We start from the raw sequence: 13,024 nt of genomic DNA on the forward strand, positions 1-13,024 counted from the left end.
AAATATTTTTCTAGTCTTTTTCATGTTCCTTAAACTTTATTTTCTCAAGTAAAATAAAAGTAAAAAATATTAATAATCAGAGTTTTAATTAAAGAGGAATGCACAACAAAGCCCTTTTTTTCTAAAAATAAGTTATGTCTCCACCAATTATGTTAAATTCTGAAAAAAATTTAAAATAAATAGAATATTGAAAATTATAAACGTTTCAAAATCATTATTACTTTTATAATACGAATTTGTGAATTTTTATTTTATAATTATGCAAGTTGAAGAGAAAACTCATTAAAACATCATGCGACTAATTTAATATATTGCAAAAAACGCAATCACATAATGTAAAATAAATAAATAATGAGAATGCTGTATTAATATCAATCATCTTGTATGACCCTTGTATTAGTATGAAAAACTGATTTAGAGATGAGTCCGCAAATTGTTACTGAATTCATGAGAGCGGTTGATCTAAAGCAGAGGTTCCCAAACTTTTTTTTCTCGTGGACCACTTTCAAAGTTTTACTATTTTCGGTAGACCCTGCTGCCACATTTCTACTCTATTCCCAAAACTCCTAAAAAATATCACCCTAAATTGGGGGTGTTAAGAAGAGAAAAAAAGTAGCACATTCTCTTGTGTCCTATTTATTAAAATATTACTTGTGGTTATACAAAATTATAAACATTTATTATTACAAACAATCAACAATTGACAAAAAATCAACAATGAACTCAGAAATGTAAATCTACAATAAAAAATAGTCATACTTTTAATGAGACGGATGTACTTGATGAATTGACAGCAAATTATCAATATTTGGCTTCAGTTTTGTAAGAAGTAATCTTAATCTCCCCGTTCTGTGATGTTCAATCTGCTCCTTTTTTTTGTTAACAGGTTGGTAACGGCACTAAAACTTCTTTCGACAAGATATGACGAGGGAAACGTTATCAAAAATTTTCTCGCAATTTCCCACAGCCCAGGAAATTTTTTCGGGGATTTTGCCTGCAGCCAAAATGTTTGACAGCCCTTTTTAAATTTCACCTTCAGTTTCTCGTTGGTGCTGAGCTCAAGTAGCTCCTCTTGTAATATCACATTCGCCTCTTCCGTTTCATCAAATGGAGTTATGTTCAAATGTTGAGCGTATGTCTGAATATCCTCATCAAGACATTCTATCTGTGACAAGTGCGGAAACTGGGAGAATTCGCTTCATTAATATTTTGCTTCATTAATTCGAAGTCGAAATTACACCCTTTTTTTATTAAATTAAGGCTGTCCCCTGTTAACTGCACGTTAACGTCATTGAATTTTATGAACAAATCTGTTAAGTACGCAATATCCGCTTTATATTTGATCAGATTTTCTTTTAAATCTAGTGCTTTAGTTTCCAGACACTGTATCAATGATACGAAAAGGGAGTAAAATCTCGATAAGCATGCACCTTTCGACAACCAGCGTACTTCAGTATGTAAGAGCAGTCGTTGGAAATCGTCATCATTTTCATCGCACAATAGTGCAAATAAACGGGTATTCAAAGCATTGCTTCTTATTTTATTGACTGCGTTAATCACAAATTGAGGCGATTCGTACAATCTATCATTCAAATTTTTCGCTACAAGGTGTTGTCGGTGGATGACACAGTGAATTGCAAATAGTCCTGGTATTATTCTTTGAAGATGGCTTATAAACCCACGATATAGCCCGAACATGGCAGGAGCTCCATCTGCTGCCAGCGAAATAATGTTTGTAAATGGAATAGATTTTTCTGTAAAAAAATCACTCACGACATTAAATATCGATTCACCTTTAGTGTCCGACTTCAAAGTTTTTAAGGTAAATCATAACCAAAATTTTTGTTCTTTATTATGAAAACCAGAAAATTTTTCGTGGACCCCCACTTACAACTTGTGAACCCCTGTTTTCTTTTCATATCTACGTGGACCCTCATGTGGTCTCCTATGGACCCCTGGGGGTCCACCTGGACCACTTTGGGAACATATGATCTAAAGTAAACGGCTTATTTTATTACTATTATCTGGGGCATATAATTATATCCTAGAATTCCCTATTATAGCTCAGTCATTCTGCCATCATGTTATAACAGCCTCTTATAACTCCCACCAGAACAATAAGATTCTTAATACACAAAAATTTATTACAAGATAGCATTAATCTCAATTTAATTCCTTTCGTCATAAAAATTAAGTTTGCGAAATGGAAGCCCTGGAAAAAAATGGAACCTTGATGAGCATATTTGAATAATGTTTGAAGGTGCATAAAAATCATTTCAAACGAAAATATATATAAATACACCAATACAAATCAAAATCATATGATATATTATAAAGATTCCAAATAAAAATTATAATAAGAAACTTGCCTGTAGTAAATATTTTTTCCTAAAGGAGTCCAGTCTCCAGTGTAAAGAGCCATGATGGGAGTATGATACTCCCTTAGGGATGATCGTTATTACAGTAAAATAGTAAACTTCACGTATATTTATAAATAAAGCCTTTTTTTCCACTTAATTAATCGTTTCCTTTCACACAATTCTATACATCGTAACACCCCTCAACTGAGAAACCAAAACCAAACAATAAACAGAATCACGTGATAAAAAAGAAGTTTATTTCAAATATTAAAGACTCACATTGTCACTAATTCATCATACTCCCAAAGGCTTAAGGATCGTTTTTACTACATACCAAAATTTACTAATGGAGATTCAGATTTGCAAACGGTAAAGTGATTCGTGATCGCAACGCTCGAATACGCCCTCTTGAGGCAGCCTGAAAATATCGGGCATTAGTTCCCACATAACTATTGGCAATGACGGACGCCATTATCTTTACAGCAAATAAGAAGCAAAATTTATCTAAGGAAAAGGTAGAACTTCTTGAAAAAGCTAACCAGAACATGCCAAACATTGAAGCAGAAAACGCCAAGTATTTGAAGAACAATTTCTCAATAGTTTGTCCCGCAGTGGACTGATCATTAAGACACGGTTCCCAGCAGATCACCGAAGTCAAGCATCACTGGCTGCGGTCAGTGTGCGGGTGGGTGATCCACTTGGATCAGTCTGCGTAGGGACCGAGGGTGTGCGGTATTGGTCCTCCTTAAACTGTGCTACCGTAAAGTACTCGACTTCGCGCGTAGGTCGTTGGGCTACCGAAGCGGGGGTGCCATCCCCTCTGCAGAGGATCAAAATGGCGATGGCATGTCTTCGGATCATCCTGTTTCCCAGACCGTCGCCAATAGCCCATTGCGCAGCTCTAGTACGACGTAAATTAACAACAACAACGACAACAACTGTTTGTGTACAAATATTTTTCCGATGTGTTTTGGATGTTCCTTCTCTAAAAAAAAGAGATACCATTCTGTTTTCGTTTGCATAAGAAGGAATATCAAACATTTTTCTTTTTTAAATTTAATTAACCACGATAAAGAAGGAACGTTACAATGTTACACGCTATATTAAGGACGTCTCCTGAGTAAATGAATGACTGTTCATATCGAAATCGCAGGTATTAGTCTCATACAGCAACGCCCCCTATAGTTTGTTGCGATCGTGAATAAAAGAAGGAACGTTGCAATGCTACATAACTGGAATTTGTGGAATTTGTTGTTTTGGTTTCTTACACTTTCACTCTTCCATCATCTCGCATAGATACGTTTATTCATTAACTTTTTTATGTAATTCTCACTCAGATGAATGAGCTGAAGCCGTTAATTTCAGCTGGTAATCAGATAATTATTACATATAGGTATAAGTACCAACCAACACCATATTTATTATTCTCAAAGTGGTCTAGCTGTTTTTGAAATGCTTACAGCTGAGCACTGAAGTTCATTATATTTATTAGTTAGAGGTTTCTTCGAAATAGTGGGTATCGTAATTTACTGAATATTTTCAAGAGATATTATATTATTCCACGAAATTAATAGCCGTATCCTGCTTCATTATTCTTTACTGACTTTGCAAAGTTACTTTTTAACATTTTATTGTAAACCTATGTTTCCTTATAATATATTAATATTATGCTAATATGATCTAGATAGTTGATAAATTGTGATGTTTCTTTCAGTATTTGATACATGTAATGCAGCAATAGCTAGCTATGCATCAACACAGACGTCGAAAAAAAAGGCCAAGTTATGGTGTGAGAACTGTAGAAATATCAAGGGGGGAAAATGGATTTGGTTTCACTATATCAGGGCAAGCTCCTTGTATACTTAGCTGTATTATTACTGGAAGTCCTGCTGAAAAAGCAGGGTTAAGATCTGGTGATTTTTTAATAGCTGTTAATGGTCAAAATGTATCTAAAGCTCCCCACGATGATGTAGTGAGATTGATTGGAAGTTCTAGTGATATACTAAAGCTTCAGATTGCTGAAAATTATTATTCAGATTCGTCCGAAGAAGAATTTGTATCAATTGTTAAGCCAAGACCAAAATGTCCAAATAGAATACGTAATAGGCAGAATAATAGTGTTTCACGAGCTGAAAAAGTTGTTCAAGATTTACAAACTGGAGCTCTATTTGTAGATCATATTCAGGGAAATCTAAACGTTGTTCCTAAGCCTAAATCCCAAGCTACAAATCACTCTGGACCCAGTAAATCAAATAAAGTATTATTAGATTTGATCTTACAACAAAGGCTTCAAGAAGCTAATAGACACTCTCCTCAAAGCTTCATTTCTAAACCTCTAAATGTTGCATCAGTATCTGAGAAATCTAAACAGAAATGTTTAAAAAAGAAAGAAAGTAAAGTATTAAAGTCTCGTAGTGATCCTGACACTTCATCAAGCTCTACCAGTGAAGTATTTCATTCTATTTTTACTGAACAAGATTTAAATAATATTCTTTATCCGGCAATCTATGCGTCCCAAAATGAACAGAAAGATACAAAAGAACAAGCTATTTTAAACGCTGTTGTTGGTTATTTAGGTACAATTGAAATGCCAAAAGAACCTCAGTTCCCTAATTCTAGACGACAAACTATACACAATTGTATAAGAAGACTTCGAATTGAGAAAAAAGTCCATACGTTGGTCCTGATGTCAGTTTTTGCCAATTGTATTATTCTAATAAATCCTCAAGGTATTACTCTAGCAGAATTTTCTGCTGATAAAATAACTTTCAGTGGTGTATATAGTGATGATAAAAAATTCTTTGGTCTTGTTACAAGCCATGGTGTTAATAATGACTTTCAAGATGAACTAAATACATTAAGTAGTTCCTGTCATGTATTTATGGTAGATCCAAAATTAGCTCCTCATCATCAACACATAAAACAAGCCAAAGCTTTTCATATTACATGCACTTCAGATCCCATGACTAATAAATGTAAAGAATTTCCTGAATCTGCTGATAGTATACTTCAAGCTGTAGTTGGATTGTATAGAAACAAATTAGATATTAATAATGATATTCTACATGGGTTAGAGTTTCATGTAAATATGTCTCCCCAGTCAAGCAACACTAGTAGCAGTAATAGTGACAGTGGAATTGGTTTCCGAGATGAAGGTAAGTAGTTTTTTTTCTTCCTCTCTCTAATCAGGACTTCTTTTCTACATCGAGAATATTCCGAATTTTAAATAGTATATGCTTTTATTATGACTTTTTTTTTGAAGTAAAAACTGGTTGTGACTGTTGTGTTAGAGCTAGCATGTAAAGCTACTGGTATAGTCAGTGTTTTCACTACAGAGCGAGAACGCGAGAATCTCACATATTTTTTTCTTTTCTCGCAATAAAAAATGATTAATGCGAGAAGTTCGCGTTCTCTATTAATCAATTTCAAAAATGAGCGAATTTTGGAAAACATTTCGTCTTTTGCCATTTTGAATAAAATCCGTTTCACTTCTCGTCCTTGATCTTTCATTATTTTGAACATCGGTCCTTGTTATCTAGTTTCCCTATTTACCAATATTGTTCAGAACCGGTGGGAACAGCAGAACATCCCCCCGAACCACGGACCCCTTTCAAAACACATTTCTCTGCAACCACATGCTCACCATAAGTAAGGTTTCTTCATGTAAGACGTTATATTTTTTGCGCATGAATGTAAGATGGACAAATACCTTGTTAAGGCGACATCTTCTACTTCGTAACGGACAAATAAAAATGAAGCAAATGTTGGTAGAAACGGTCAAAACAGAACAAAAAGGGATATTTTTCAGCCAAATAAATATTATAGCTGATGAAAAAGTAGATATAGAACATTTTTCATATGATGATGCAGCAAAAATATTCAATTAGAAGATGTTATAAATGTATTATAGTTAAAGAAAATTTTTTTTTCCAAGTTTATTCGTGTTTTTTTAATTTTTAGAAATCTTACTTAACTTTTTGAAATCTCACCTTGTTTTTGAGAAAGGGTGAGAAATTCTCTCCCATTTTTTTTCTGTAATGAAAACACTGATAGTTATTTAAAAGTAATGAATTTGATTGTTTTAGTTATAATTTTTATGCAGGGCTGATTGTGCTCCGGAAAAAGTCCGGATTTCCGGAATTTTTGCCACAAGTGATCCGGAAGTTTCCGGAAATCGAAGGTCCAGACGTTTCGAAAAATCATTGATCACAAAAGTTTCCGGAAATCAAATTTTCAGAGGTGGAACTTACAAAGTTTATTTTATTTGCTTGTAAGGGAGAGCCAGAGAGATACTTTAAAGCTTATATTCATGATTTCAGGGTTGCAAAAAACCCAGATTTTTCCAGAAAAACCTAACCAGGGTGGGTTTTATTGGGCTTTTCTGGGTTTTTCATATCTTATTGGGTTTTTTTTTTTCAAAAGAGAGGGCAGTGATAAGTACCTTATTTTAAAAAAGCTAATATTAATAAAGTTTAATTTTATGAATTGACTTAACGTATAGGTAATTAAAGTGTAATTAATAATTAAGACAAATAAATAGGTGCAAAAGTCTGAAAAAAGTTTCTTCTGGCATCACGATACAAAATTTTATATGTACTCACATACATTACACATTTGAAACTTATTTTTAACACAGGATTACTTCTTATTTGTATTTTAATCTTAAAAAATATTTGAGGAAATAATTTTTTTTGCATAGAAAGCGAATCAAAGGCACTGTCTAATCAATGACCTTACAGTCAAATCTAGCCAGCAAGGCTCTCCAGTCTCCATGCACATTTTTTTCACCATAGGTTCATTTTTTTTAGGCTAGACTACATATATATTTCAATAGAATAGCTCTTTACAGGGATGAGTTTTTTCTGCTTTTTAGTTGATTTCCGCTTTTTTTACTTTTATCTCTTAAATTTCAGCTTTTTTATCAAAAATTCAGATTTTCTAAAAATTTCACTTTTTTTTTAATAAGTATTTCGCTTTTTCAGAAAATTCCCCGATTTTCAAAGAGAAACAGAAAATTCAAACAATCCTTTCTCATTTTTGCTTATTTTAGCTATTTTCTCCCCTTTTACACGCAGCAGATAAGATTTTGCGAATTTTTTACCCGCCCTCCAGATAGATCCGATTTTCGCAGTTCAAACGACGCTGCTTCTGACAAGCCTTTTAGAGGTCCCAAAGCCTGGAATCTACTGATATCTCAATTCTTATTCACACGATTTGAATATCAAACATAGCTTTTAATATTTGCGTGTTGCGATTCTTATTCACGCGATTTGAATATTGTACGTTGCGATTCTTATTTACGAGATTTAAAAATCCGATATTGTGATTCGTATTTACGCCTTTTTAAAAACCTATGTAGCGATTCGTATTCACGCAAGTTTAAAATTCAATGTCTTGATTTGCTTATGCGGTTTATAATATCAAGCATTGATTTTCGTATTTATATGTGCTTTTAAAATAAGGCATTGGGATTCGCTTTCACTTGAATCTAAAAATTATGCATCATAATTCTTATTTATGCAATCTAAAAATTAAGCATCATGATTCGTATTTAAGTGATCTAAAAATTATGAATCGTGATTTGTATTTACGCGTTTTAAAAATTCTATATCCCAGTTTGTATTTTCTCATTTTCAAAATCGTATATCTAGTTTCATATTCATGTGATTTCAAAATCCATAATTGTTATTCATATTCACGTAATTTTAAGATCAACTATCCTGATTCTTGTAAGAAGTAAATATTTTTTTAAAATTAGTTACTGTAAAGGTGACTGTTTTTTTAGTATATGCAAGTGTTACAACATCAGAGAAACTGGAAGGGAATATATTCAAAACTTACATTCTGTGCTTGCAAAGAAGAAAAAATAGGATTTGTCACAAGATGTTTGAAGATAGACTGACGACTAAATATAGCAAACATAAAAGATATAGCAAACAAAAGCAATCACATAAAAAGGGATTTAATTATTATTATTTTTTTTTTGGAAAAAGAGTTTAACTCAACATCAAAATTTTATTTCTAATTGCTGTTATTTATGCTATAAAATGCAAAATTCTTATCAAATAAAAAAACAATTATCTAAACAGTTGCTGATTGTCATGTAATTTTTGAAACTAAAATAGCAATTTTTTTATGTTAAAGAGTTACTATATAATTTCTACTTCACTGTTATTGATATGTTTCAGAGGGCTCTAGTTAGATTAGACTATAATATGAACATAATGATTCGGTCCATTGTTAAAGTTTTTTTTTCCAATATAATTTAAAAAATGATATTACTGATATACTTGCTATAAATCACATAACAGTATTTATTAAAAGAAATGAAATATTAATGTATATTCTCAGTAGTTTTAATTTGCTAAACCAGGTAGTTTTTCAAGTAATAATTGTCTCTTATGTGAACCGAGGAAAAATATAATTTCTAGCTTTATTTTTTCAATTGGTAATTTTTTTTTCACTAAATGTTAAGTATCAATGTAATCATTTATATAATAATAGATTAGTACACAATTGTATGTCAACACATTATTTATTACCTTAAACTGTCTGGAATTTATTATTAAAGGGTTGCACTTGCATAAAATTTACTATCGTGGAAATTCAGCTTTTTTGCCTTTTGGCTAATCTCATCCTTGTCTTTAATATTACAGAGGATAAAACAGAAATCAATTTTAGAAAAACCCAGTAAAACCGGTAGGTGGGCTTTTTGCAACCCTGTGATTAATATTAATTTTTTATCAGTAAATAGCAGAGTTGACCAAAAATGTAATCGATTACATTTCTTGATTACAGTAATCAATTACTTGTAATCATGATTACAATTTTCAAAAATTTTGATTACAGCTGTAATCATGATTACAATTTTGATTACAGTAATCAGTTACTTGTAATCGTGATTACAAAGTTTGATTACAGCTGTAATCATGATTACATAGTCCATTACAGTAATCAATACTTGTAATCGTGATTACAAAGTTTGATTACAGCTGTAATCATGATTACATAGTCCATTACAGTAATCAATACTTGTAATCATGATTACAACTTTCAAAACATTTTGATTGAAGCTGTAATCATGATTACAGTAATCAATTACTTGTAATCATGATTCCAAGTAATTGCGATTTCAAGTAATCACAGCAAAAACGATTACGAGTAATTATGATTACATGTAATCTAAGTACACGATTACAAGACTATTGTATTCTTCTTCTTATTTTATCTAGTGCATATGTTCAGATATTTAGTTTCACACACATGAACATACACTTACATTGTAGGAATAAAATATATGTACGTATGTAGTATTGTACGTACGTTGGGCGTATTTATATTTTACATATATTCATACATGCATTCGACATGCTTAACGTATGTACATACACACATTTGAGATGCATATATTGTACAGATGTATATTCATATAATGTACATATGACGAAATGAACATATAATGTTCATATACTGTACATATGTGCATAAATATATTGGGCATAATTCTTTCGTACAAATTGTACATGTGTACATGTATGCTATCCCTATCTATGCATATGGTGCAATGTATGTATGTCCAATGAATGTATCCACACATGTACAATACACGTATGTTCCATGTATGCATATCCATATGTACTATATATGCACATACAATACATGAATGTATGTACATACAATACATGAATGTATGTACATACATTGTACATGCGTACATACATTACACGTATACATATGTACATTACATTTATGTCTAAATATGTGTACAATGCAATAAATAAAATGCATGTAAGTTAACTTTTAATGACTCAAGCAAGTTAAATGACAAAATCAAACGATATTTAAAATTAGTTTTCAGCTTTAATTGTTCTGTATCATTTTGAAATTCTCAGAATAAAAAATTATTTTCAGGTATTTTCATGAAATGTTTGACAATACAGATTTATTTATTTTTATAACATAATGCATGATTCATAGAAATTTTTTAACTGGTAAGAAAAACGGTAAATTTTATGTGTGGAATTAATATTTAGAAATTCAAAATAAAATTATCGTTTGCTTTCTAAAACATATGAGGTCGTGTTTCATATGCCTTAGAATAAATTTTAAAACAAATTTTAATAACTTTACTCATATAAATTTTTTTAATGTAGGTATGCACAATGTCTGTGTATATTGTAATTGCATATATTTAAATGTACGCATGTATTTGTTCATTAATTGTAGTTATATACATGTATACGTTGTATGTACATGCGTACATTGTGCATATAACTATTTTTTTGTACATCCATGCATTACATGCGCATAAGTATTGACAAAGTATGCAGTTATACAAGTACATACGTAAGTTGTACATAAGTACATACTTTGCGTGCACATATATCGATGTACATATAAATATGCACGTATCAGGGTTGGAGTTTTTGCCAGGACAGTGGCAAAAACCTGGTAAAAACCGGCAAAAACTGGTAAAAACCGGCAAAAGCCAAATTATCTAAATTGCTGATTAAATATTATTACAAAATAATTGAAACAAGTTTAAATCAATCATAAGGAATAATAATTTTGATACATTACATGAAAAAATTATTTTTAACAGATTAATAATATAAAGGCAATAATTTTTAAAACATTGAAAGTTTTTTTACCTCTTTTCATTTTAAAATCCTTAAATAAATGTTTTTTTACAAATAAATAAATATTATTATTTGTATAATTTTATTATATTATGAAAAATTATTATTTGTGCAATAATTAACTACACATCTTGATAGATATTTTATGCTTTAAATTATAGTTTTATTAATTTAAAACAGGGTTGGCATGATTTTGCCGCAGGTGGAAAAAACCATGGTAAATACCGGTAAAAACCGTCCTGGCAAAAACAGGTTTTTGCCAAGCAAATTGGCAAAAAGTGGCAAAAACCTATATTTTCCAAGATGAGAGGACAAAAACACATTTTTGATACAAAATTATTCCTAAAATTGAAATATATTTTATGAATATAAATAGTTACAAAAAAATTAACAAAATTATTATTCCATAATTAAATGATAATGTAATAATATATCATTTTAGTAGTTTAAAACATTATTGATTGGAAAATTTGTGATTATTCTCTTTTTTCCAGTGAAATAAACTTATTTTAAATTAATATAACTATAATTTAAAGCATAAAATATCTTATCAACATGTGTAGTTAATTATTGTACAAATAATAATTTTTTATAATAAATAATATTATACAAATAATAATATTTATTTGTAAAAAAACATATTTTAGGATTCTAAAATGAAAGGAGATCAAAAACTTTCAATCTTTTAAAAATTATTACCCTTATATTAATCATTAATATGTTAAAAATAATTTTTTCATGTAATGTATCAAAATTATTATTCCTTATGATTGATTTAAATTTGTTTCAATTATTTTGTAATAATATTTAATCAGCAATTTAGATAATTTGGTTTTTGCCGGTTTTTACCAGGTTTTTGCCACTGTCCTGGCAAAAACCCCTTTTTGCCGGCAAAAACTCCAACCCTGATTTAAAATAAGTTCATTTCACTGGAAAAAAGAGAATGCAAATTTTCCAATCAATAATGTTTTAAACTACTAAAATGATATATTATTACATTATGGAATAATAATTTTGTTATTTTTTTGTAATTATTTATATTTATAGTATATATTTCAATTTTGGGAATAATTTTGTACCAAAAATGTGTTTTTGTCCTCTCACCTTGGAAAATATAGGTTTTTGCCACTTTTTGCCAATTCGCTTGGCAAAAACCTGTTTTTGCCAGGACGGTTTTTACCGGTATTTACCATGGTTTTTTCCACCTGCGGCAAAATCTTGCCAACCCTGGCACGTATACATGTACGCATTTTATTTACGCAACTATGTGCATATATTGCACCTTTAAATAACATTCTTACATATTGTACGTAAATACGTACAATTTTATATGCATACGTACATTGTATATACGTGCTATTATCATAAATTTATACAATATATGTACTTAAGTACATAAAAGAAAAGCATGGAAACGCATAAACATTATTTTTATATACGTTCATACATACATTGTCTATGTTTCCAAAGATACAAAACATTGCCTTTTTGTACAAACTAACATGCGTACATGTATCATAAATGCATAATTATATGTACTAAGCATATGCGCATTGCATTAAGTATATTACAATATAATTATGAACATTGTACGTACAAACAACGTTTGTGCATACATTGTATGTATGGGAATCGCAAATTGTACGTTCATGCGTGCGTACATTCTATGTACATGAAAATATGTAAACACATGAATACTTACATTTGACAATAGTATACAATCGTAATAACTTGTAATCGTATAGTTTGATTACAAGTAATCACGATCACATGTAATCATGATTACATGTAATCATATATTTTGATTACTTGTAATCATAACTACTCGTAATCGTTTTTGTTGTGATTACTTGGAATCGCAATTACTTGGAATCATGATTACAAGTAATTGATTACTGTAATAAAAATTGTAATCATGATTACAGTTGTAATCAAAATTTTTTGAAAGTTGTAATCACGATTACAAGTAATTGATTACTTGTAATCGTGATTGCAAGTAATTGATTACTGTAATCAAAATTTTAA

At 30.4% G+C, this 13,024-nt stretch overlaps 2 protein-coding genes across 3 annotated transcripts in view; one reads left to right on the plus strand and one right to left on the minus strand.

The window, feature by feature from the left end:
* Positions 1-2,736, minus strand: part of Vps16A (vacuolar protein sorting 16) — a 46,559-nt gene extending 43,823 nt beyond the window's left edge. Inside the window, exon 1 of one of the 2 annotated variants that reach the window (XM_087165714.1) lies at positions 2,370-2,736. In XM_087165714.1, coding sequence (XP_087021840.1) covers positions 2,370-2,422 — 53 coding nt within the window. In that variant the 5' untranslated portion in view covers positions 2,423-2,736. The remainder of the gene's footprint in view (positions 1-2,369) is intronic. The other variant, XM_087165713.1, reaches the window with a different exon arrangement.
* An 806-nt stretch (positions 2,737-3,542) lies between these two features.
* LOC107454399 (regulator of G protein signaling loco) overlaps positions 3,543-13,024 on the plus strand; it is a 72,011-nt gene continuing 62,529 nt past the window's right edge. The window contains exon 1 of the mRNA XM_087165715.1: positions 3,543-5,515. Coding sequence (XP_087021841.1) covers positions 4,108-5,515 — 1,408 coding nt within the window. The 5' untranslated portion in view covers positions 3,543-4,107. The remainder of the gene's footprint in view (positions 5,516-13,024) is intronic.

The sequence above is a fragment of the Parasteatoda tepidariorum genome, chromosome 6 (assembly GCF_982258835.1).
Source record: "Parasteatoda tepidariorum strain Cologne lab strain chromosome 6, Ptep-v5.0, whole genome shotgun sequence".
Lineage (NCBI taxonomy): Eukaryota > Metazoa > Arthropoda > Arachnida > Araneae > Theridiidae > Parasteatoda > Parasteatoda tepidariorum.